Here is a 23,716-nt window from a genome sequence, read left to right on the forward strand (position 1 = left end):
GCGGGCCACACTAACATTAAACTTTCATATCAAGGCGGGGGCCTCAAACTAATGTCCTGCGGGCCACATTTGGCCCACGGGCCGCGTGTTTGAGACCCCTGCTTTACACTTTGTTTCATTAAATTAACCCCCAAAAATATTTGAACTACTATTTGAGTGTGTGACATACACATACTTATATATCTGAGTCCTGATCAGGAGATAACGTCCAATTCTGAATGAGTCTGAAACAATTTGATCAATTCCCATTTTCATAATTGTTTGAAATGACCACGCCTTCCCACAAACAGAGTTGATCAGTTGTGCATGGTTGTCACGTCTTTCAACACCATTCGAAGCCACATCAACCCTGATGAGCATTGTGCTGCAGAAAGCTATCAGAGGATCTACACAAAATTAGGGCTGGCAACTGTTCCCTCTGTGGCTTTCAGTTTTACTACAGGAATTATTTTGGTGGGTGAAAAAAAATCACAACAGCAGAATACTGAAACATGAACGCCTTCTTACCATGCAGCTCATCTTAGCTTAGCCCGGAGACAGTTTTACCAGACAAACACATCATGAAGTGACAACCTCTCCTCTTAAAAACAGTCAATATCAGTGTTCCTGATTAAAGCACAACATTTCTGACACTTTCATGTTGCTATTAGGATTCTGCTTTGCTTCTTATCATTGTACTTGACTTTCCTTGCGCATTTCCACCCACATACATCGTCTCCCTTCCCTGCATCTAAATTGCAAATGGCAGACTGGCGGCGGAGCTCCTCAATGTCATTAGAGTTGACCCTGTGGATTAATGGGGGGAGAGAGATGCTGTGTAGAAACTACAGATCAATAACGGAGCTTATTCTTGAGGTACTTTGACTTCACTTTGGATTTAGATCAGTTGCACAGAAATATCCACTCAACACCTTTTCAGAAAGAATGAAACAGGCAATAAGGCTCCAAGTTATTCAGCAAACATTCTAATTTAATTGCATTTATAATTTGAAGTGCACCCCAAATAAGGACTGTTGCATTAGGTGTTGGACTTAAGTGGAAATTAGAGCTATTAATTACATTTTGTCCATAGTTACAGTAATTAGTCACACTTGATTGCAGATAGAAATAAATTTTGATCTATAATAAGTAGGGATTTAAATCTTTTAGTGGTAAACAATGATACTCAACTATGATAACAATATCAAATTTTATGTAAATGGATATCAATTTTGCAAATATAGGACATTACTTTATTCAGAAAAATAATAAGCATTCAGAAATCCCCCAGCTTTTGCATGTTGAATGGGAGCAACATTTTGTCTCACTTTGTCTCACAGTCCTTGAAAGCACCTTCTAACTTTGTCCCATGCTGTACAGATTGACTATGATACTGTAGTTTTACACTTTTTCTTTCACCTCATTTTTGCTCCCAAATTCTGATACTACAGTATTTGGGAAAGCATAGAGATAAGATATGATGACCTTATTGAGTGCTCATGAGCATATTTACGTTTACAACCTCTCTGAATAACGAGTCGTACTCTGGTGGATGGTGGGTCTGTATTCACTTTGGGCTTTAAATCTGATGTTGTTCCTGTCATAGTTTTACACAATACATACTGTTATGTACATTACATTGCTGTAATGTGTTGATGACAAGCTAGTGCCCTGCTAATGCTATTGCTGCTAGCTCTTCAGCCATGGTCACATTAACATAAGTCCCCAAATAGCTGTCCTCGGCTAGGCATACTGTTAACTAGCATCACAGACCCAATTTTTAGCTTGCAGGGCAAACCAAAAAATCATCCCAGAGATGGCTGCCATTGAAGGAAACTTCTTAACAGCCCCAGTGGAAATGTAAAGTTTAAGAATAGTTCACACATTTGGCACTGGAGTGTGTGAGAAATTGTTTTTAGTCAGGTAATGATTTGTATTTTTGACAGCAAGCCTTTTTGTCAGAATGTAAGCCGAGGTCTTCATGGATCAGTGCATTCCAAAAAGATAAAAATATAAACACTCATGCTGCCAAAGGTACCACAGTTAACAGTTACCACAGGTACAAGTGCTTACCTTCACCTGACAAAATAGGTGTTCAGGTTATATGGCTTGTATATTGTGCAACATAAACCTATATTTAAAAACATGTAATTATGTAAAAGCATGTTGCAAAAACTGTGCTTGAAACTTGAAAAGGATTATTTTACATAGCTGAACCTGGTAGTGCACACACACACGAAGGACAAAAGCAGACATAATAAAAGTATATAGTGCCATCTAGTGGCTATATGTTTACAAATGAGCGAGTCATTGCATTGCAGTGGCATTCTAAAATGTAACAAAGGAGTGGACTTTACACAATATATTTCATTGGTTGTTTTTAGTGGAATACAACAATAATGACACAGACATAATAAATGCATATCTATTATGCATCATGATACACGTTTATGTTGTACTAGCTTCTGTCTTTAACTGTAAAACGAGGGGAGGTGGGACTAACCATAATAATCAACATATTATCAAATCAACTACATACCAGTTTCAATAACCAACCATTTTGTTTGTATATTAATATATTGTATGTATACAGTACATACATTTAATCAATTATTTTATTCAGGTTGGAAGGGGATCATCCTATGCTCCAGAATATGTCAGAATTCATGTTTGCCCCCAGTTCATGTTATTGAACCACAGATAATTTAGGTATCCACGTAGTCCCGCCTACTTCATCCTGCGCCTGCGCATTACGCACACATGTTGGGTGGGGTGTTGTTGTGGAGTAATCAGGCATTTGTTTCTACATTTTCTGTGCAAACCGATTGATTTGATTTATATATGTAACTAATTGAGATATCAACAATGTTCGCCAAAACGTTTAAGGACTTTTGCATTAATTTTAATGGCAAGAATACTTTTTCCAGTGGAGACCTGATGACTGGACAGATTTCCTTCGAGCTAGCCAAGGCGACAAAGATCAGGTCGATCTCAATGTGTCTGACGGGACGGGCAAACGTCCACTGGTCGTCCGGTGGGGGGAAGAAAAGGAATCGAAGACACTACAACGCAAATATTGACTTTTTTAATCTCAAAAGTATGATTTTGACAGAAGGAGGTACGTGCCCATTATTGCTAAATTCTTGCTGCACAATCAATTGTCATGCGGTAGTGAGTTTTCAAATTGGAGGCAATAATGCTCACTTTTGATTAACAGAAAAGTACAACATTGAGATCTTCTCTGCGTTATTACTGTGAATGGTTTCTGTTTCTAATAGTAACATTCCCAAACGACAAGTATGATACAGTGCAGGCACAGTATTCTGTTCAAGTCAGAGTGATTTACAGAGGAAACTTTGATTAAATTGTGAAGCGTACCTAATAAAGTGTCCAGTGAGTGTGAGAGTCCTAACTCGCCTTTGTCTTCCAGCTGTTGGTGAAGCAGCGAAACTTCCGCCTGGCAGGCATGTGTATCCATTTACATGTCATATCCCACAAGGGTGTGTAAGAGCCTCTACTTTTTCTATGTCGTGTCATGTTGCCATCATGTGTGCAGCATCGTCGGATCACACACACCAGCCACTATATTAGTTATACCCTGCTAGCACACTGGCATTGGTTTCTTCTTTTATTCACTTTCAGAATTTCCTGTGTTCTGGATGCCATTGTTCAACAAGGCACTGGAAACTTTCATTGCAGCATTGGGATGTGCATTTGTCCAAGATATTCTATACCAATTGTCCTTATTCGGGTGATTTGGATTATTGCATATCCTTATTGTAAATGTTGGTCCTTATCGACATGACAGCATCACACAGTTGCTGCAGTTTTGTCAACAGCACATCCATGATGTGAATCTCCTGTGCCCAATACAGTCCAGGTGTACCTAATGAAGTGGCAGGTGAGTGGATAAAAAAATAACTACAGTGGTTTTCTGTATGAAATGAGCCTTCGAAAAATTATTTTAGTCTATTCTCACATTTAAGGTATTGTATTTAAGAAATGCTATACATCAATGCAGGGACTTCCCATCCAGCTTTCATGGACCTCATGGTCTAATACGGTACAGCCTGAAGGTGAGCATCGACAGACCGTGGCATATGTCAACGGATTTTGTGACAGAGTTCAACTTTGTGCACCACATCAATTCCAACCAGCCCGACTTATGGGTAAGTGTCAACTTCAGCTGCTAGCAGTCAGTACGACTGGGTTATTGTTCCAAAATTTCTTTACATTAGACACTTTTAGTGACCATTTCTCTGCTCACAACAGCCATTGTAGAACATTAAGAGATGATTTTGTGTTGAATTGCATTGATCCATTTGAGGGCTGGATCACACAGTAACACGACAATGACACAAGTGCTGAAAAGAGGAAAATGAGACAATGAAATGTTGAAAATATCATTTAAACTGCATATTACATACAATCTGAGCAGAAGATGTTTTTATATGTGAAATTGGATTGTATACAGTGTATTGATAAATGGATATCTTCTTGCATTAGTGTTATTGATTAGTTTTCACTACTCCACTTATTTGTTTGTAAAGTTACATATAGTTTTTATATTGGGGGAAGGAAATATCAGATTTGAAAATGTTGGAAAATGTGAAAAAAAACTCCTTGCTTACATCTTCCTTCTCCAGTCTCCTCTATCAGGCTCCAACAGCATGGAAGTGTGCTTCCTCTGTTGTGCTTCAGGTCCCATCACCATGACAGCCAGCACAGAGAAGAAAGCCTTCTCACCAGGTAGTCTACCTTTCTTTCCATTTTTTAATGATTTGGTTTAATAACCCAACCAATGCACAACAAACACTTCCTCCAGGTGAAATGGTCAAGATAATCTGCGACTTCAGCAACGCTTCATCTCGGACAGTGACTCCAAAGATCAAACTGCAGCAGAAGCAACATTACTATACTATCAACAGGATCCATAGCCGATTAGTGGTGAAAACCATGGTCTCTCAGATCGGGCTGCCCATTGCCGCTCACACCTCAGACATGCATACTGAGTTGACTTTGACTATTCCCATGGACTCTTCACTCTCCATCTCCAACTGCAGCATCCTCAATGTGGAGTACGTGATTGAGGTAGGAGCAACAGTATGTCCTTGATGCATATGTATATACATATTCATATCCAGTCTTGATGCATATGCTTTTGTCTTGTGTGTCTTGTAGCTGAGGCTCTGTGTAAGTGGTTCCTCGGACCTCACCGTGGTGTTTCCCATCATTCTGTGTGACATCCCTTTTCATCCTCTGGCATCTGGAGTAACAACTTAAAGGAAAACTGCACTTAAAAAAAGGCCCATCATCCACAATCATTATCCTTATCCACGTTCTAAAGATATAAAAACAAAAGAGGAAGCTTTCGTTGTCTGTGCGTCTAATCCAATACACCCCCGCTCCCTGGGAAAAAGTTCAGGCTCAGGATTTTTTTAATTTTATTTTTTTACTGTTAAGTCCTGTGTATGTTTTACCATATTGTAAATATATTACATTTACATACATTTATTTAACAAATTTATTTAACAAATACTTTGCACTTAACAGTTTTAATGCTCAGTTTTGATTGAGTGTAATATTTACTTCTCAAGTCTGCTCGGGTGATCACCATTATTTTGTAATTGCCTGTCATAACTCCTCTGTTTACTAACTTGCCAAACCTTTAAGACTGCGTTGACACTTTTGGTATTTGGTATGTAGAAAACGATATGCGGTGGTCTTTTTGTCATCAGACCAAAGGCTGCCAAAATGAATGAAAATACTGCCAAATAATTGGGTCCATACGGTTTATATAGGTTGGTCTGTATTCAAGTGTTACTTACAGTATGTATTGTGAGATGGAAGTTTGTTTTTTCCAGGGAAACATGCCATAATAATTATTCCACAGCAAATTGCAATTTCTTTGTTGCCAACTGGTGTGTGATGTAAGTAGAAAGTAAAGCTTTATTGTATGTAAATGTTCTGCATGAATTGCTTAAAATCCTCAGCCTTATTCTGGATTGCCTTCTCGAAGAAACTGATGCATTCTTTGTTAGTTAGCAAACACTTTTATAGTTCTAAATATCTTTGGACAAATATATCTGACTTTGTTACCCATGTAACTACAGTATGTACATTTTTTAATTCAAAAACGGTTATTGTCATACTACTGCAGGTATTTTTTATTGTAAACATCATGCCTTTCAGAACACCAAATAACAGCACTAACCTCAAACGGTATGCTCTCTTACAACCAGAAAACCATTGTTGAAAATTTGTTATTGATGTTGAATGTTGGTTTGTCTATAATCTACTTGTATATGTCATGCAGTATTAAAGGAAAACACTGTGTTACTGCCATGTGTTTCTGTGTTTGTGTTTATTTTTTGCTTGTTTTACTCATGATGTAAGCCTTTTTAAACACACTGTAATAATATAAATGCATTCTATCAATAGGTGGATATGATGTAAGAGTAAGTATGTGTAATATACAGTGCAGGCACATGTCAAATGAAAATATGCACCATGTATTTGATTGCAGGAGTTCAATTAAGATAGGCTCCAGTATACTGTACCAGTGACACTAGAGAAGACAAGCTGTAGAAAATGGATGGAATTAAGACAAAAACACCAATTAAAGATTCAGTAATCTTTTGCAAACATGTAAGAATAATCTACTGGATTAAGTCATTAAAGACATAAAAAAATACAAGGCCATACCAACACCCTACCTGGACCAGTCAGACCACATATGTATCACTATTTATGTTATCTTCCTACATCCCCATTGGGACAAGAGAGCCCCCAACTTCAAAAAATGTGCCAATACCGATATTTTGGACTGAAGAAAGGCAATATCTGAAATATCATGATATATGATATTTTTTACTGTATGTTCCAATTTTTAACTTATGTGCAGTACATGTGCAGTTAACCCACAGGGGAAGTATTATGCTTATTTCATCTATTGCAAGTACACAAAGAGTGATGGCAGAACAAGTTACATAATGCACAAATACATAACAATGTTTATTACCCATTAGCAAAATTCTAGCCTGTAATTTGAAGTTTAATTATGAGCCAAAGGTTGCTTTGACAACATATAAGTTTAGAACACACCTTAACCATACCTAACTTTCTCACCTGACACTACAGAAGTGTTATTCTTTATCAGCAGGCATGCAGCAAGTTAAAAACTTTTCAGTGGAATACAATCCCATTAACAAAAACAATGTGTTCACCAGTGGTGATTACATTACAGGACAGATTATATTCGAAGTGACACAGGACTGCAAAATAGATTCACTCTGGATCAAGATGAAAGGAAAAGCGAATGTGGAATGGACCGAACACTACGGAAAAACATTTGTAGTATACCATGACAAAGAGAAATACTTCAGTATCAAGACGTTTGTCATCCAGGATGGCCAAGGTAAGTTGTTTCATTCATTCATCAAACCACACTTGACAAGCTGTTACAAATGAAGTGAAACCTTGGTTAGCGTCATTAATTAGTTCCAGAAGGTCTGACTCTAACCGAAATGAATGCTAATCAAATCATGTAAATCCAATCTGTTGTGTTTCCCAATGCATACATGAATGCCTGTTGTTTTGAAGGCACATGCTTTTACACATGCTTCATAGTCAAAATAGGTGTGTCCCAATGACGTACATTGTTAGCTTTCTGGCGTTGTAATGTACAGAAAAGTGAAAGAAATACATATATGTCCATGTTTCATTGTAAATGATGTGCAAAATAAAAAAGTGCAGTTCCACTTAAATCAGCAGTCATATCCTTCTTGCTCATTTCTTTGTTTGATTCTCGTCTTTTGTCGTATTTTTGTTTGTTTGTAAAATTATCCATATTATCCTTGGTATCATCTTCTGGAGAAACCCCATGCAACCAAACAGCTAATCAGTAGAATGGGGGTGTCCAGTTCGCTGCAGTTAAAAAAAAAAAAAACGTTTTAATTTATTATTATTCTTAAAATATAATTTAACAGGAAATCTAAAAACAACAGCAAAAATGGAAAATGAAAAAAGTAATGTTGCAAAATAAAGTCAAAATATTAAGAGAAAAAAGATTAAATTTCACGTCATATAATGAAAAATAATTTTTGTGTCAGAGTTTAAATGTTTATAACATAATAAATATTATGTTAATAATAATATTATTTATAACATAATAAAGGTGTAATTTTTTAGAAAATTTAGGTAAAAAAATGTGTAAAAACTGTGATTGGCTGGTGACCAGTCCAGGGTGTACCTCGACTCTCGCCCAAAGACAGCTGGGATAGGCTCCAGCACCCCCGCAACCCTCGTGAGGAAAAAGCGGTAGAAAATGAATGAATGAATGTGTAAAAAGTTATAATATGGGGATAAAGTTATAATGTTACAAGGGGGACAAAAATCTAAAGATTATATTGAATATTTGAAATATTTGGAAAATAAAAGAGTAAAAAGACTAGTTTTTACTAAGAATATGATTTTTCACCTACAGTATATTAAAATATATAAAACTTAGCAGCTCTACATGTATTTGCTATGCGGGCTGTGCATCCATTAGTTTTCAGCATGAAGCCCTCGGTGGAAAAGGTTTGGACTCCCCTACTTTAGAAGGTGTGACTGAAGACAAAAATGGTTAACTTGCAGGTTTATGATCCAAACAGTTCTCGTCTTGTCCAAAAAATGTTAGCTATGTAGGCATGCAATGTTTAAAATGCCATAAGTAAGGGTATGTTACACACTTGGCAGTTTAACCTTTCCATTTTGCAGGTAATAATAATGTCACTCAAGGTTGCCACATGTACCCCTTCACCTTTCAAATCCCCCAACAGTGAGTTAAAACCAGATATTTGGAATAATATCAACTTTGTACGATATGCTGCTATTGGTTTTCACTCGTAAAGTGTGTTTGACATCCTGTAGAGACCTGCCGTCTTCATTCAAGGACTCGTCGGGAAAAATCAAGTACACGTTGGAGGCAAACCTGAGTAGGTCGATGAGAGTGGACAGCAAAGCCAAGACTCATTTTACTGTCGTCCATAAAGGAAGCTGTGACCCGACCTTGATGGTAGCCATCCTACAGAACACAAATACACATTATCATAGCTTTTTAATGATGACATAAGCACTGTAAAACTTCTTTAATCCACGTCAGGTTCCACAACGCGACATCATTGATAAGAAAATGAGCCTATTTTCTTCAGGCTCAGTCAGCATGGAAGTTACTATTGACAAAAGCTGCTTCTTCCAAGGTACTTTGCAATCATAGGTTGCTCAAAGTCCCCTTTGACGTTTTATGGTCTGAGGATAAGGTATCAACTGTAGGTTGCCACGGTTGCTCTAATGAGTTGAACAATACAAACAAAACACTCCGTACACACATCCACACCCTCAAGTCAAATAACTAGTGCCTACTTTGTTTGTTTCTGACTTGTATGAAGTGTATACTAAGATGTTTTCTAATTGTTTTGCAGGGGAAGACATGAAGGTGGTGGCCTATATTCAGAATAGGTCTTCTCAAAGTGTCAGGCCAAAGTATTGTTTGTATAAAAAGTACAGTTATTTTGCAAAAAGCGAAAGGCGAGTTGAAACCAAAAACATCCTCAAAGAGGTGGGGGACTCCATCCCACCTTTTACTGGTCACAATGTCATAAGATTCATCACCATACCTCTCACTACATGCGAATCCATCTTGAACTGCAATATCATCAAAGCAGAATACCGGCTGAAGGTGTGTATGACAGGATTACAACATACTGTATACGTTTCAATGATCCTGGTCAGAACTGACTTTCCATCCCATTGCAGGTATACCTCGATGTCAAGTATGCTTCTGACCCAGAGATCAAGTTCCCAGTGGTTATTGTACCGGCTTGGCAGGGATCTGATGAGGAGCAGTTGCCCACAAATCCTGAATTTGAAGAAAATTCAAAAATGGGTGCCACATACTTCATACAGGAGCCAACAGCCTCACTTCCTAGATTTTAGAATCTAAGCTAATAATCGTGCTAGTAATCGTGCCAATTGGATATGTCCTTTTATTTACTGTTTGTGATTGCTGTGAAAAAACAATAATAAAATTTGTCTTGGCCAGAATTTATTTAATTCTGTGAGATTCCTTATGCCGCAACATCAGTTTCCTTTGACCTATCTCCTTAAAAAACACCATAAACTGTCCAAGGACAAAGTCCTTTTTTATCCTTCCTTACCTGTCATAATTGATTGATTGTTGTACTCTTATCAAAGTAATACAAAAGCATTAGAATGATAACTATTACTAACAGTGCTCAAAGCAACAGGCAAGGTCAGGGTCAAGAAAATTTTTACTGCAATTTTGTATATCTTTCTAAAGCCTCTTGGCGACTAATTTTTTTCAAGTGTAGTTGGAGACTTTTCTGGTATTTGGAGAGTTAGCTGTCAAGAGGCTTTTACAATGTGTCACAAGCGGTCAGTGCGCAGTCAGCTTCCGTGGCACGCTACCTGTTTGTCCCAAAGTCACCACCTCAACGACTAGCGTGTCATGGGCGCCACCAGATAGCTGTAGTGTGTTTGGCATTAGAAATAATTTTGCTGGTTTTATTTTTGCAATTACTTGCTTCAGACGAGCTTTGGCGAAGGGAGCCGAGGCTGAAGACCCACATGGTTCTGCCGACCGCTGTCCGAGGTCAGTCAAGGTCAAGCCTTTAATTTGGCCGAGAGGTGTAAATACCTCTGTGCTGTGCATATTGACACATTCTCTCTAAACTGGCCATTACTGTCTTTGCAAGAACCTTTTGAGACATTAGGGGTTACTTATGTTGTGGCCTTGTGTGCCTACATTTTCAATGGTCAAAGTCAATGGTTATTTGGTTTAATACCAACATGCCAACACAGTTACAATAGGGAATGCCACATGTTTACACTTGTACAGTCCAACATATCTGAAAAGAAGTGGGAATAAGCAAAGCGGAAATCCCTGTTCCTTTGTTCACTTCCTGTGTATGACTTGTCCACATATTAAATTTGTTTCCATAGACACAAAAATAAGAAGGTGTGATAGTAAGACTAAATCTTCCGTGTGTCACTGGCTCAAGAACAAAAAAATACAAGAACATAACAACGTGCTTTAAGAGAACAGATGTACCACGTAATTGCTCACATTTGTCATAATTAGAAATAAAATGTTATAAAAACTGTCAACTGAAAAAACTGTCAATTATGGTTTTGTTGCACAAAGGCACAAGACTGGTGCATGTGCAGATCACAAAATTAATCCTTTGAAACCGAAAGGATTTAAAAAGAAATGCTATACTGGTTGCTATATTCCTGTTGAACCAGTGCTTTTTCAAACATTGCTTTTGTGCCTTATCTACCCTTTAGTTTCGTGCTTGTGGGGCGTAGCATAAATTGTCATACCAGGAAGGGCAGGATATAATGCTTACAACTCTTGAAGGTGAAGCTTGAAGGTGAATGGCCTTTCAACCACTGCAGAAAGCAGCTTTATTAAAGTATTTTTTGTGGATAACTTATTCAGTAGTGGCAGAAGAAATAGAAAACATATAATAAATAAAGGAGTAATAATAGACAATAGAGAAATATATTTCATTTTCTACCGCTTATCCTCACGAGGGTCACAGGGGTGCTGGAGCCTATTCCAGCTGTCTTCGGGCGAGAGGCAGGGTACACCCTGGACTGGTCGCCAGCCAATCACAGGGCACATACAGACAAACAACCATTCACACTCACATTCATACCTATGGACAATTTGGAGTCGCCAATTAACCTAGCATGTTTTTGGAATGTGGGAGGAAACCGCAGTACTCGGAGAAAACACATGCATGCACGGGGAGAACATGCAAACTCCACACAGAGATGGCCGAGGGTGGAATTGAACTCCGGCCTCCTAGCTGTGAAGCCTGCACGCTAACCACTCGGGTTCCGTGCAGCCCAGAGAAATATATAATGTACAAAATATATGACATGCAATATCTTCATTCATGCATTAATTCATTCATTTTCTACCGCTTATCCTCATGTGGGGGTGCTGGAGCCTATCCCAGTATTATGAAAAATACAGCAAAAAACTGACAGCTTTGTGTAATGATATGTCAAACCGTCAGTGTCAGTAAATAAATATTGGATGGTATTCATTAAACAAACATACACAAATTAATTCAGGATAAATTTGATCAGGAACTGTGATGTACAATTAAAGAATAATACAGAAATTAATTAATTCCAAATGTAATCAGACACTGTGGTGCTCGGCATCCAGCTTTTGTGTACTCAGAAAACACTGTTTTGTACACTGTAGTGTTTCTGGCTTCATCGAGTTCCTTGCTCAAACCATTCCACAGTTTACTGTTATGTTTTGTCTATTTCGTTTTTCTCCTCTCTTTATAAAGTAGGTACATGTTAGAGATGGGGATATAATATTTAAAAAAAGTAACCGAACCGTCCAGCAATGAACAGCGACGGCCAAGCGCAAGCGGGTAGACAGCAAATTGAGACACACCCATTGCGGAAGTCGATCCTTGTCGAGACCCGCGGGAGTCTTGGGGGTAGAGAGTGGACTAGTTTCACCATGTCGAGCACAATAAAGAGCCTTAAAGTTACTTACAACGAGAACGGAGATCGTAATACGTTTACTGGTGGTGACAACCTGACTGGAAATGTCACTCTGGAAGTCAGCAAGGATTGCGAAGTGGAGTACCTCTACGTGAAATTTAAGGGGAAAGCCGAGGTGTTGTGGACCGAGAGGCACGGTAAAACTACCGTCACGTACCACTCAAAAGACAAGTACTTCAGCATTAGACATTACTTTATTCGAGACAAAAACAACTCAGGTAAGTTTTTTCTTTTCTTTTTTTTGCATGCATCCACGCCTGTTCATCATTCTCAATTTACTCCACTTAACGGAAATCCTGAAGGTTATTTTTAAGCTACAAGAGAGGTCGCCTTGCCTTATGTTACTTTACTGTTAGAAAGTTAGAAATGTTTCCACAGATTCGAACTTCCTGTTAATGACCCCCAAGCGAATGTTTGTTACACAACAAACGATTTTTTTTCAACCGTCCTAACACAGATAACGAGCTGCAACCCATTTTTTGTCCGTCACATCCACTTTTGCCAACTTTTCAGTAAGAAGATTATCTATTGGCTGTCCTCGAAGTAGATAGCGTCATCGTCTATTTTGCATATTATTTGCATATGATGTTGTTAAATGCTGTTGGAAAAAACATAACCCCCGAGGAGAGGAAAAAACAGTGATTAAAACGCCCTAATTACCTTTAGAATTGTTTGTTAATTTAAAATTGGCCATAATTTCATGAAAATAACATGTTGGCAATTGAGAACTTAGCATTAGCACAATTGAACAGTGAATAACATTATGTTAACATGACTCTGTGTGGTTCATGAGTAGTACCCTCTTCTGGTGAGTATATGTAATGGTAATGGTTTCATTTTATTTGAACATGCATCAGGTTACAATGGAATCCATCACATAGTCAATTCACAGTTCCACATGTCCAAGGGAGTAGAAAGAAGCAAAGCATATTAAATCCTACCCCTCCATCTGTTACTTTTACAATCTGTAACTGTAACATTTGTTCACTTCCTGCCTTCCTGGTATGTATTTTTTTAAACCAAATACAGAAGTATAAAGTGATGTAACCATATAGTGACATAATGGTGATGTCTTTACAACTGCAATGATATTGACCATAATTATTATTAACCATATTAAAATATAAATTAACCGTAGCAAAGTAGTGATTTATAATAAATAAACACACCATGACTTGTATTTTGCGACTGCATGCGTTGTTTCTTGAATTCGCTCCTCCTTGTGCATTGTTTGAGTTCCTTACTCAATGTGTAATAGTTGTAATAGCAACTGAGAACATAGAAATACAGTAGGCTTAAAATTACTTACATTTTCCTGAAGCATTGTAAGCTAATCCACTTAATTTTATTCATAAAGAGTACCAATAGACTAACAATAAAATACAAATGCACCACCTCAAAAATGTTGTTAATAGTATTTCCTAAAATATAATACAGTAAACCTCGGATATATCGGATTCAATTGTTCCCACTGGTTTTGTCCGATATAAGCGAAATCCGTTATATGCGTATACCGGAAAATGTCCGTTTTACGCATATATCGGATTTATATCCGGTATATGCGTAAATCGGATTTTATCCGTTATAAAAAGGCACTTCCTTGACTATGTTTCCAATGTACCTGGACGCGCAGGCAACGCTGCAAACGCTGCAAATGACGTCGTATAGCGGCCTGTCACGATTCGGCGAATCGGAGCGCCACGATGCGGCCATCCGATATATGCGAGGGAAATTTAATGGAAATGCATTGGAACGGGACTGGAGATTTTGTCCGAAATAGGCGAAATCCGTTATAAAAAATCCGATATATACAATGAATTTTTATTGGAAATGCACTACAGAAAAATTGGTTCTTTTTTATCTGTCCGTTGTGAGCGAATTTCCGATATATCCGAGTCCGATATATCCGAGGTTTACTGTACTTGAACTGTAATTTTATAGACACAGTCTATCAAATGCAAACATGTCTTTCCATGGGAAGTGTCATCACAAAAGCAAATAGTTTAATGTTGCCTATTTACACAATTTATACAAAAAAGAGAATCATGTTTCTATGTTTTCAGTGGATTCAAAAACATTATTGCCTTCACTTTCAAATCACTTTGCCAGGCAAGTTGCTGCTTGCCTGGCAAGCTGTGCACTGGGAAACCTAATGATCATGACATATTGTACGTACGATTCCATAGTAATTACATGCGGTTTCAATTTAGAGTTGACTTACCCACTTATGGATGTCCACCGACAACCCTGGCCAATAAAACCTTTTAGAGATTACATCTCTGGTTTTAGTTTGGTCACAGTGTGCCCCAGTAGGACTTGCATGAATGTCGACAAATATGTCGTTGGCCACATTAGTCCCACAGACTACTTTAGTTTTTATGGCTTTTGAAGAACCCGTGTAAGCTCTGCTCCTATATAGTAATCCTCTTGTTTATTCTGTAGCCATTCTACTTTAATTGCTTCAGATGTTTTCAATAATTTCAGATATAACCATATATACCATATGATACAACCATCCCCTTCCATGTGTGGGCTTCTTTTCACACACAAGTGCAACCTGTATGTGGCGCCATCTAGTGGTTTAGGCTTGTCATTCATATATCTGACCTTTCAACTGATTCGTTTTTTCCTGATTTCGGAGTCGCCACAGCGAACCTTTTGCTTTTGGCTTGAGCACTTTTTGAGCACTATTCTGGATGCCCTTCCTGACGGATACCAATGATGCTTACTAGTGGAGATTCAAACCCAGGGCGTTCTGAAGTCCACAATGCTAACCACTACACCACTCATACAATACTTCCTGATTTACTTTACTTTAAGTGCATGCTTGACGTAATTTTTGAGATGAAAAAAATCTTAGGGGCTCAGGAACTTTTTAGAAGGGCTCAATCAACCGTAAAATAGACATGGTGACTGATGATTCTCACAACCATCACAAAGATTTTGGTCACTTTGAAATGTTCCATTTGTTCTCCATAGGGGATGATGATCAATCACTACTGAAAAACCATAATGGAGAAACATGTAAGTATGAAAGACCAGGTCGATTTTTATTTGTAATGTAACAGTTGGACTTTTTAAATGTATATACTGTGTTGTGTGTGTTTGCTTTTAGACAGTAATGTACTTCCTGTTGGAATTCATGTCTACCCCTTCAGCTTTCAGTTCCCTTTGCAGTAAGTCCACTTGTATAGAAACAGATCAAAAAGCTTAATGTACTTATTTGGTCTTCATATGAAAGCCATGAACTAATGTCCTCTGCTGTTTTGATGCTCATTAGGGACATGCCCTCGTCCTTCAAAGGTTCTGCTGGTAAAGTTGTGTACCTGTTGGAAACCAAGCTAAGCAGATCGATGAGGTTTAGCACAACGGATACTATCAAGATCCCCTATGTGACACAATGTGCGCCAAACATTATGCACGAACTAATGGTAGGTGATGAGTTCCATTGAAATGTCATTTAAATGAAGAACACATCTATGGGTCAATGGTATTAAAGGAATGATTTCTCTTAAGTAAGTGTTGTTAAGTTGGAAGTTTATTGAGCAATGTGCGATGGTATGGTTTGGACAATGGTATGTTTTTACTTTCTCTGCCAAACCACACAGGCTGAAGGGGTGTACTGCAAGGCAAGTTGAACTGGTTAACACATTCTGTTGAGTCTAAAGCCAGGCTTGCCTGTACTACACCAAAAACCTACACCAGAGGTGTCAAATTCATTTGAGCTTAGAGGAAATATAAATACGTTGCTGGGATTGGGAGTTTGGGATTATAAAAGTGTATAAACATGCCTTTGTTTATTGGATTGTTTTTCTCTCATAGGCACCGCAGCATGAGTGTAAAGATAAAAAAATGAGTCTGTTCAACTCAGGAACTGTCGCCATGGATGTCAATCTTGAAAAAACAGGCTTCTTCCAAGGTGATAGTCCCTCCAGTAACTTCCACTCACACTACCCCTACTTTGTCTGGCATGTACATGCTGAATCATGCTCTGTGTTACAGGAGAGGGCTTAAAGATTGTGGCATTCATTCAGAACAACTCTTCTCGTGAAATCAAACCCAAGTACTGCATCTACAGAAAGCACAGCTTTTTTGCGAGAGGGAAGAGAAGGCTTGATACCAAAGATCTCATTAAAGAGGTTGGAGAGCCTCTTGCTCCATCTACCAATCAAACGGTTACAAGAGTCATCACAATCCCCCATGATGTGGACCCTTCCATCCTGAACTGCAGCATCCTTAAGGCAGAGTACAGACTTAGGGTAAGTATGTTCTTTTTTATGTTCTTTGTTCTTGAAAAAATAATTATTATAATATTCAATTTATTAAACAATCACAGTATACTGTATGTAATATACACAAACTGTATGATGACCAACGATATACTTCAGTATGCGTCTTATCTCATATCTCATTAGTATTAAAACGCTTGTTCATGTGTAATTTTATCTGTATTAACAATGTTGTGATTACAGTGCGCCTGTATAGAAAGCCCACAGCAAAATTAAATTTTTATGAGCAAGTCAAACTTTGTCTCAACCACTGTGACAAAATCAAGGAAATTATTTTAATTGTATTATTTAACAAAAAAATTATAAAGAAATTACTAGGGCTGTGAAATGATTAAACATTTTAATCAGATTAATCACAGTTTTTAACCACTGGTTAGATATAAACTTGTTATTTTGGACAGCCCAACAAATGACTGATTATTTTAGTTTAACACACATAATTAAAAAAACAACCAGAATAACGAATCACAGATCTTTACAAACCACGCTAAAAGGATTATTAAAACATATAATCTAATTTATTCCAATATGTTTACATCCAATTCTTGATGATACTCTAAATAAGTGGTTCACTCCAACACACACAGCCCATACAGTATTCATTTGACTATCACATATTAAAAAGTCCAATTTATAGTGTACTTGGTTTTGATCATACAAGAATGAAAACTTTTTTCTGACCCTGTTTATAGCCACTGCACTGACCTTAAGTAGGTTGGATTCATATTTCTCACTGCAGCTATATTTCCCATAGGTTTACCTGGATGTAAAATATGCTTCAGACCCAGAGATCAAATTTCCTATAACCATCCTTCCAGCCCCTCAAGTGTCTGCAATGGCACCAAGCCTGCCTGATGCTTCTGCTGGATTTGAATTTGGAGCCTTCGGAAGCCAAAACCTTCCAATGTGGAGCACTGTGCCACCATCACAATCTTTCAATCCCCCTCCTCCCTATGAAGCTCATGGAACATACCCTACGTTGACAGATTTTGGTGGTAAATACCAATGATTTTATTCTCCAGATGCTTGTACACCAAGGGTCTGATCAGCTAAGATTCCAAAGAGCAAGCACTGGATTGCATGTCTAAAGAAAAAAATACATACTGCGTGTTGTGGTTGATGTACTTTGATTGCTAGCACAGCTTTAACAGTTACAAAAGTGGTGTGGACCAGCCTATTTAAATGAGGATTTGGCTTGTGCAACTGGTTGAGTTTGAGGAGAGCAGAGTGGCCACAAAATAAGGTTTTGGTCGAAGATGCAAATAAACACCGGTGAACTCCAGCAGAGACATACCATCATATAATATTTCTATATTGGTGTATTTTGTCATTTAATATATATATGTCCGCGACCCTTGTGAGGAAAAAGCAGTAGAAAATGAATGAATGAATATATATATATGTTTTACACAACAATATATTAGAAGAATATAGAAGAACAAATGTATCACTGTGCATCTTCGGGGAGATGGGAGACTTGTATAATTTGCTCTTGATGCTATAAAGCAAGTACCGATCGGAGCACCCCTAATATATTGTATGTACAGGGTGATTGAAAAGTAACTCACTACTTCTAATTTCATTCAGAACTAAAATTCCTACAAGAAATGAACATGAGAAGAATGTATTGTATGGAGTTTTATTTAAAATTCGATATATGTGCCAGACAGCGGAGACCATTGATTTTTATCAAATATGTGACCTACGTATATATCTTCATTGTAACAATCTTAGCTTGTATTATTTGGTCCAATTAAGATTTATGATCATATGTTTGCAAAGTGACTTTCAAGTTGGTTGCTTAACTAGATGATTTGCCTAAGTAGTGTATATACCATTTTTATATTTTAGACATTTGTAAGCAATTATGTGTGTAACTACATTTCAATCAATGATCACAGAGTACTGAATTAGTACACTGATTTGTCCTTGTCCTATATTATATTTCACTGCCCTATTTAATAAATAAAGAGTAACTATACAATCGACTATCGAATTGGAGTGTGTTTCTTTGTTTTTCTTTATTTTTGCTTCACCCGCCCCCTTGCTCACCGTAAACCAGTAGTGGACGTGCATTACAAAATGGGAGTGGCACCAACATTTTAGTTGACGGAAAACATTTCATTTAAAATGTGACAAAACCTGACTAACCCGCAGCCTGTCATCTGATCATGTGACTAAAAACAATAAGCCCATATGTAGTTCATGCAGGTCACAGTTTCTTTCTAAATATTAGCTTAACATTGTAGGATTCTTGTGGAACATGACCATCAGTCATTTTTCAATTGAATACGATGCCATTAATCATCAGAACACCTTCACAAATGGAGATACCATCAAAGGAAGAATCATTGTGGTGGCGTCAAAAGAAACTAAAATCCAATCACTGACTTTGATTGCGAAAGGAAAAGGAGAAGCCCATTCTTCTGAGGAAGACAGCACTTTCAGTGTTTATGAGAAATATTACACCATTAGACAGGAGATCCTGGGACAAAATGGTAATGTATCATTTTATCAGTTTTTATTGTTCTTCGAGGCACTTCCTCCATGTGATTACTACAATGTAACATAATGAAATTAAAGCAGACTTTCATGAAGCCAGAGTGGGATCAATTGCTCAAGGAAGAAACGCATTTCCTTTTTCATTCAAGATACCTGACAGGTATTTGGTTATTTTTGTGTTGACTTGACTAGACATGACTGTTGCGCATATCATTTATATGTTTTTTTTTTCTCTACAGAGATATGCCGTCATCAATCAAATGCCGTTTATGTAGAATTGTTCATAAGCTGAAGGCAGAGCTTAAGCAGTCTAAGAAGTTGCCGAAAAAAGCTGACACATACTTCACATTTGTCTCCAAACCAGCTGTGGCTATACCTGGCCTTATGGTGGGAATTGTTTTATGTTTGAAATGAAGCTACTAAATTGACAAAAATGAAAGTTATTTTTTGAAAAACAATACTAAAAACGCATGAATTTTGAAAAGCAATTTGTTCCTTCAGACACCTCAACATGGTTGCAAGCAAACGAGTGTTAACTTTGGCTCGGGAACAGTTTCCATGGATGTCCACACAGACAAAATGGGATACAAGCAAGGTAATCATGTATGCATATTGCTATATTATACATTTGCTTTCAAATGTGATTAACATAATTAGCGTTCAGGTCTATTAGATTATGTAGTCGTGTTGCAACATTTAACCTTTTCACAACTATGCAACCTATGAAATTTTAACATAAGCAGGAGCTGTTTTAAGTACTGCCAATTCTGGCATATTTGCCACACCCACATGTCCACGTCATAAAATGGCGAATTGTGGCTTGCAAAATTGTGGCTTGGTCTGTGAGGACCATGTAGCTCTTTCATAGCCAAATATGAGCTATGAAAGAACTCACTGCAAATTTGTCAGCCCTTTGGAAAATGCAGGTTATTACTCAATATAACAGTCTGACCGATCTTACAACGAACACTGAAATCATCACACAACAACTTAACACTCAAAATGTATATATGAAATATAGAAGTACCAATATGAGTTTAAAATAAAAAATTTTTTTTTTTTACTTTTCCCATAATGCATATTTTCCCAGCCAAGCCTTTCATTGTTTATTCCTGCCGTGGCACTGCAATGATATTAGCCTCCCTCTGGGCTCCTCTGGTGGAGAGTGGCAGCATTGCAGCACCCGGGCAGCAATAACCAATGAAAGGCTTTCCTGGGACTAAAGGTAAATGCATCATGTGAAAAAGTTTTTTTTTCTTTTTTTTCTTTTGAATTTTAAATCAGTTTTCTTTTTGTATACTTCTTAGATACCTTTTGAGTATTAAGTTGCTGTGTGATGAGTTTAGCATTCTTTGTATGATGACACCATGAGTCAAACTATAATAACTTCCTGCAGTTTGCATTCAGTTGACAAGCTTGTCATGAGTTCACTTAGAGCTTGTGATTGGCCAAAAAAGAGCTGCCATTTCCTCACTGGTTTGGTGACTCTCAATGTTGAAAGAAATACTGTATTTTTACATTTATTTATAGACATCCACATGATGTTTTGCAAAACCAATGCAATACATTAAATAATACATAAATGAAACATACGCTACTTTTCAGTCTGCCTGGACACATTCTTCTCACACAGATTTAAATGAATTAAGCCACTAGCCTTTTTTAAAGGTCTAAATAAATGTACCTAAACTAAAGCATGCCTCTTCTTATAGGAGAGACTCTCCATATCCGAGTTGAAATTCACAACCAGTCAACTCGTTTAGTGACACCAACAGTGATGTTCTTTTTGAAGGAGACGTCCTTTGGAAATGGTTACCAAAGTGTAGTTGAAAAAAAGCTCCTTCAAATGGAGGCCCAGCCTGTGGCTTCTGGTAGCACGGAGTCTGTCATCAAGAGGATCCCCATCCCCAGAAGACTACCACCCTCCATGCTGAACTGCTGCATGTTCACGTTGGAGTACAAGCTCAAGGTAAACTAGACAAGGTTGCAACTAACAATTATTTTAAGTTGATTATTCTGAAGCTTATTTTGATTAATTTTGTAATCACTTAGGTCCTGGATAGACCAAATCCATATATCCATTTATAAGCCATATAAACCAAAAACAAACATTTAGTGCTTTCGGTCAGAAGATATTCAGATTTTTTAAATAAAAAAATGATTAGTCGAATACCAAAATAGGTTATGCTTCATTACTGAGTTAATACGTTTGCTTGTTTGTCATTGGTTATATAAAACAATGTTGCACTAACAAACAGATTAGCAAACCTATGTTGTCATTGCAATACACAATGAGGCTGTCAGCTCTGTTACAAACTTTATTTGAGCCATACAACTGAATAAAAAATGTAGTTATATTTCGACACATTAAAACGACAGCATAGGCCTATTGCATCTCCAATGATAGGATTCTGTTTCCAGCTTTTCTCGCAGGCTTGTGTGGCTACTACGCAGAGTTGATCAGACTCAATCATAAAAGCCCTCAAGCTAATTAAAACATGTGACTTGAGTACTATTATTAATGCACAACTTAACTCTAAAATTTATAAAATCAACAACAAACTCAATGATTAAATAATATTTTGTGCTTGAAAACAGGTCTTTCTGGATATCAAATACAAAGTAGATGAGGGGGTGACAATTCCAATAGTTGTCCTACCTGGCATTCGAGAACAACCAACTCCTGCAGCATTTGGAGGTGAAGCATCAGGGAACCCCAACCACCCAACCTGGAGCAGTACTCCTGAATCTTTGGAGCCCCCACCATCCTATGATGCATTGTACCCATCCAAATAATGGTTCTGCAATGTAAGTGGACTGTAAAGAAAAAAACACCAGTGGAAACTTTTGACCATGTTTCCCTATGATGCTTTGTCTTGTGTGTCATTATTCCTTTAGATTATAGCTCTTGGTTTATTCTCCTGGGTTTAACATAACTACTTGTAATATTATAGCTGGAGCATACCTAAGCTGAGCACTTTCATTGCAGCTACTGCCATCTTGTGGAGTTCATCAAAACTGCATAAGGACGTTGCCTATAGCCACAACTGTTGTATTGACCTGGTGCAAAAAAAACGACTGGTATTTTATTTTTGTAGACCACACCCAGTGACTTTAGGAGACTTGGTGGGGAGTTGACTTGAGCATTTATGGTATGCTTAATAAGTTGTATGTTCGATTGTACTTTACCATACTTCTGCCCTAATTTGGGTCAATGCACTTTACAAAAACAAATAAGATAATGATCATGTGCTCGTAGCACACAAACAGATTGTTAGAACCCCACATCATGTTTGTTATTGCAGTAGCCAACTATAGGTTGCAAACTTCAGACTGCTGTCTTTCTTCTCAGACATTTTATAAATAAATCGACAGGGTGAGCCAAAACAGAAGCACAAAAAAACCTGGTATACAGTAATCCTTCCTTTATCACAGTCAGTTAGTTACAAACCTGACTGGAACAAGTGAATTTCTTAGAAGTAGGCTTCCTTTTTTTTATAATTGCAATATTTTTGTAGTTATGGCATAGAAAACCTGTTTATGTTCTCCTAAATAGTTTTTTAAAAACATTATTAGAGACTTGAAACACCCACATAGTCAATTTTACATACATATTAGCCAATATAATATATAATAATCAGAGAAAATGAGCCATAATTAATAGACCTTTACTTGTATAGTGCATTTCTACCTTCAAGGTACTCAAGCGCTTTTACACCGTTACCACGTGTACTGAGTGATAATGCAACATCAGTAGCAACTGGGCTTCAGTATCTTGATACTTCGATACTACTTCGAAGTATTGAACCCACAACCTTGAAGATACCACTATACCACTTGAGCCAGGGCGTCTCTCATAATAAAACTTGTGCTTGTCTGTGTTGGAATAAATGTGTTTCAGTGCGAGTAGGGTAGCAGAATCGATGGCGGACAGGAAGTGATGTTGGGAGTTCAGAGTTATTATTTTTACTGTGATGTTATTATTATTGTGCCTGTTGTGAGATAATTGAAACCTGCAATAAAAGCCTGCTGTTCTGGCAATCGAGTCTCATGCTTGTCTCACAAAGAGAGACCAAAGTAGATGCTTGAAAAAGCTTAATTTACTGAAACAAATACATACAATTTGCTTAAATGTAACATATATTTGAAAAAATGAGTGAAGCCACAAAATTGGAATCACGATGTGGCAAGGGACAAGTGTATGCCAGTTTTTGTCAATTGTGCCATAATATAAGTTTAGTTCATCAAATCAATCAAAATCAGTATGAGGGCAACCATATTATGGAACCACAAACCTTAACAGGTAATTTCTCAGTTTATTTGTAACGGTGTCTCCTGTTATAATAAAC

The 23,716-nt window shown here is 37.5% G+C and overlaps 4 protein-coding genes across 5 annotated transcripts; all 4 read left to right on the forward strand.

Moving 5' to 3' along the window:
- The first annotated feature begins 2,726 nt into the window (after window positions 1–2,726).
- Window positions 2,727–6,324, forward strand: LOC131128066 (arrestin domain-containing protein 3-like). Its single transcript, XM_058070590.1, has 6 exons — window positions 2,727–3,097; window positions 3,410–3,479; window positions 4,001–4,148; window positions 4,626–4,728; window positions 4,805–5,070; window positions 5,161–6,324. Exons 1-6 carry the CDS (start codon window positions 2,845–2,847, stop codon window positions 5,260–5,262), a joined length of 942 nt encoding a protein of 313 aa, XP_057926573.1. The 5' UTR covers window positions 2,727–2,844; the 3' UTR covers window positions 5,263–6,324.
- Window positions 6,325–7,281: 957 nt separating this feature from the next.
- On the forward strand, window positions 7,282–9,957 carry LOC131127750 (arrestin domain-containing protein 3-like). Its single transcript, XM_058069950.1, has 6 exons — window positions 7,282–7,396; window positions 8,740–8,800; window positions 8,893–9,037; window positions 9,125–9,221; window positions 9,444–9,700; window positions 9,778–9,957. Exons 1-6 carry the CDS (start codon window positions 7,282–7,284, stop codon window positions 9,955–9,957), a joined length of 855 nt encoding a protein of 284 aa, XP_057925933.1.
- A 2,495-nt stretch (window positions 9,958–12,452) lies between these two features.
- On the forward strand, window positions 12,453–18,853 carry LOC131128726 (arrestin domain-containing protein 3-like). Its single transcript, XM_058071836.1, has 7 exons — window positions 12,453–12,794; window positions 15,556–15,600; window positions 15,692–15,752; window positions 15,857–16,007; window positions 16,399–16,495; window positions 16,579–16,835; window positions 17,620–18,853. The coding sequence occupies exons 1-7, from the start codon at window positions 12,533–12,535 to the stop codon at window positions 17,872–17,874; spliced, it is 1,128 nt and encodes a 375-aa protein (XP_057927819.1). The 5' UTR covers window positions 12,453–12,532; the 3' UTR covers window positions 17,875–18,853.
- Window positions 18,854–19,021: 168 nt separating this feature from the next.
- Window positions 19,022–23,400, forward strand: LOC131128249 (arrestin domain-containing protein 3-like). 2 transcript variants are annotated; one of them, XM_058070916.1, is made up of 6 exons: window positions 19,022–19,363; window positions 19,449–19,527; window positions 19,607–19,754; window positions 19,869–19,962; window positions 21,080–21,336; window positions 21,966–23,400. In XM_058070916.1, the coding sequence occupies exons 1-6, from the start codon at window positions 19,129–19,131 to the stop codon at window positions 22,161–22,163; spliced, it is 1,011 nt and encodes a 336-aa protein (XP_057926899.1). In that variant the 5' UTR covers window positions 19,022–19,128; the 3' UTR covers window positions 22,164–23,400. The 2 variants fall into 2 exon arrangements, with proteins under 2 accessions (XP_057926899.1, XP_057926900.1); XM_058070917.1 differs by having other exon boundaries at window positions 19,452–19,527.
- Window positions 23,401–23,716: the final 316 nt, after the last annotated feature.

The sequence above is a fragment of the Doryrhamphus excisus genome, chromosome 4, assembly GCF_030265055.1.
Source record: "Doryrhamphus excisus isolate RoL2022-K1 chromosome 4, RoL_Dexc_1.0, whole genome shotgun sequence".
NCBI lineage: Eukaryota > Metazoa > Chordata > Actinopteri > Syngnathiformes > Syngnathidae > Doryrhamphus > Doryrhamphus excisus.

What these genes read in the sequence shown, in the direction of transcription:
- LOC131128066 (XM_058070590.1), top strand. Translation starts at nt 2,845, where the DNA reads ATGTTCGCCAAAACGTTTAAGGACTTTTGCATTAATTTTAATGGCAAG. An exon ending in CCAACCAGCCCGACTTATGG is followed by an intron (nt 4,149 to 4,625) that starts GTAAGTGTCAAC and finishes TTCCTTCTCCAG; the next exon opens with TCTCCTCTATCAGGCTCCAA. An exon ending in ATGTGGAGTACGTGATTGAG is followed by an intron (nt 5,071 to 5,160) that starts GTAGGAGCAACA and finishes TGTGTCTTGTAG; the next exon opens with CTGAGGCTCTGTGTAAGTGG.
- LOC131127750 (XM_058069950.1), top strand. Translation starts at nt 7,282, where the DNA reads ATGAAAGGAAAAGCGAATGTGGAATGGACCGAACACTACGGAAAAACA. An exon ending in ACCTTTCAAATCCCCCAACA is followed by an intron (nt 8,801 to 8,892) that starts GTGAGTTAAAAC and finishes GACATCCTGTAG; the next exon opens with AGACCTGCCGTCTTCATTCA. An exon ending in GCTGTGACCCGACCTTGATG is followed by an intron (nt 9,038 to 9,124) that starts GTAGCCATCCTA and finishes AATCCACGTCAG; the next exon opens with GTTCCACAACGCGACATCAT.
- LOC131128726 (XM_058071836.1), top strand. Translation starts at nt 12,533, where the DNA reads ATGTCGAGCACAATAAAGAGCCTTAAAGTTACTTACAACGAGAACGGA. An exon ending in AGCTTTCAGTTCCCTTTGCA is followed by an intron (nt 15,753 to 15,856) that starts GTAAGTCCACTT and finishes GATGCTCATTAG; the next exon opens with GGACATGCCCTCGTCCTTCA. An exon ending in ACATTATGCACGAACTAATG is followed by an intron (nt 16,008 to 16,398) that starts GTAGGTGATGAG and finishes TTTCTCTCATAG; the next exon opens with GCACCGCAGCATGAGTGTAA.
- LOC131128249 (XM_058070916.1), top strand. Translation starts at nt 19,129, where the DNA reads ATGACCATCAGTCATTTTTCAATTGAATACGATGCCATTAATCATCAG. An exon ending in GGAGATCCTGGGACAAAATG is followed by an intron (nt 19,364 to 19,448) that starts GTAATGTATCAT and finishes ATGAAATTAAAG; the next exon opens with CAGACTTTCATGAAGCCAGA. An exon ending in CAAAATGGGATACAAGCAAG is followed by an intron (nt 19,963 to 21,079) that starts GTAATCATGTAT and finishes CTCTTCTTATAG; the next exon opens with GAGAGACTCTCCATATCCGA.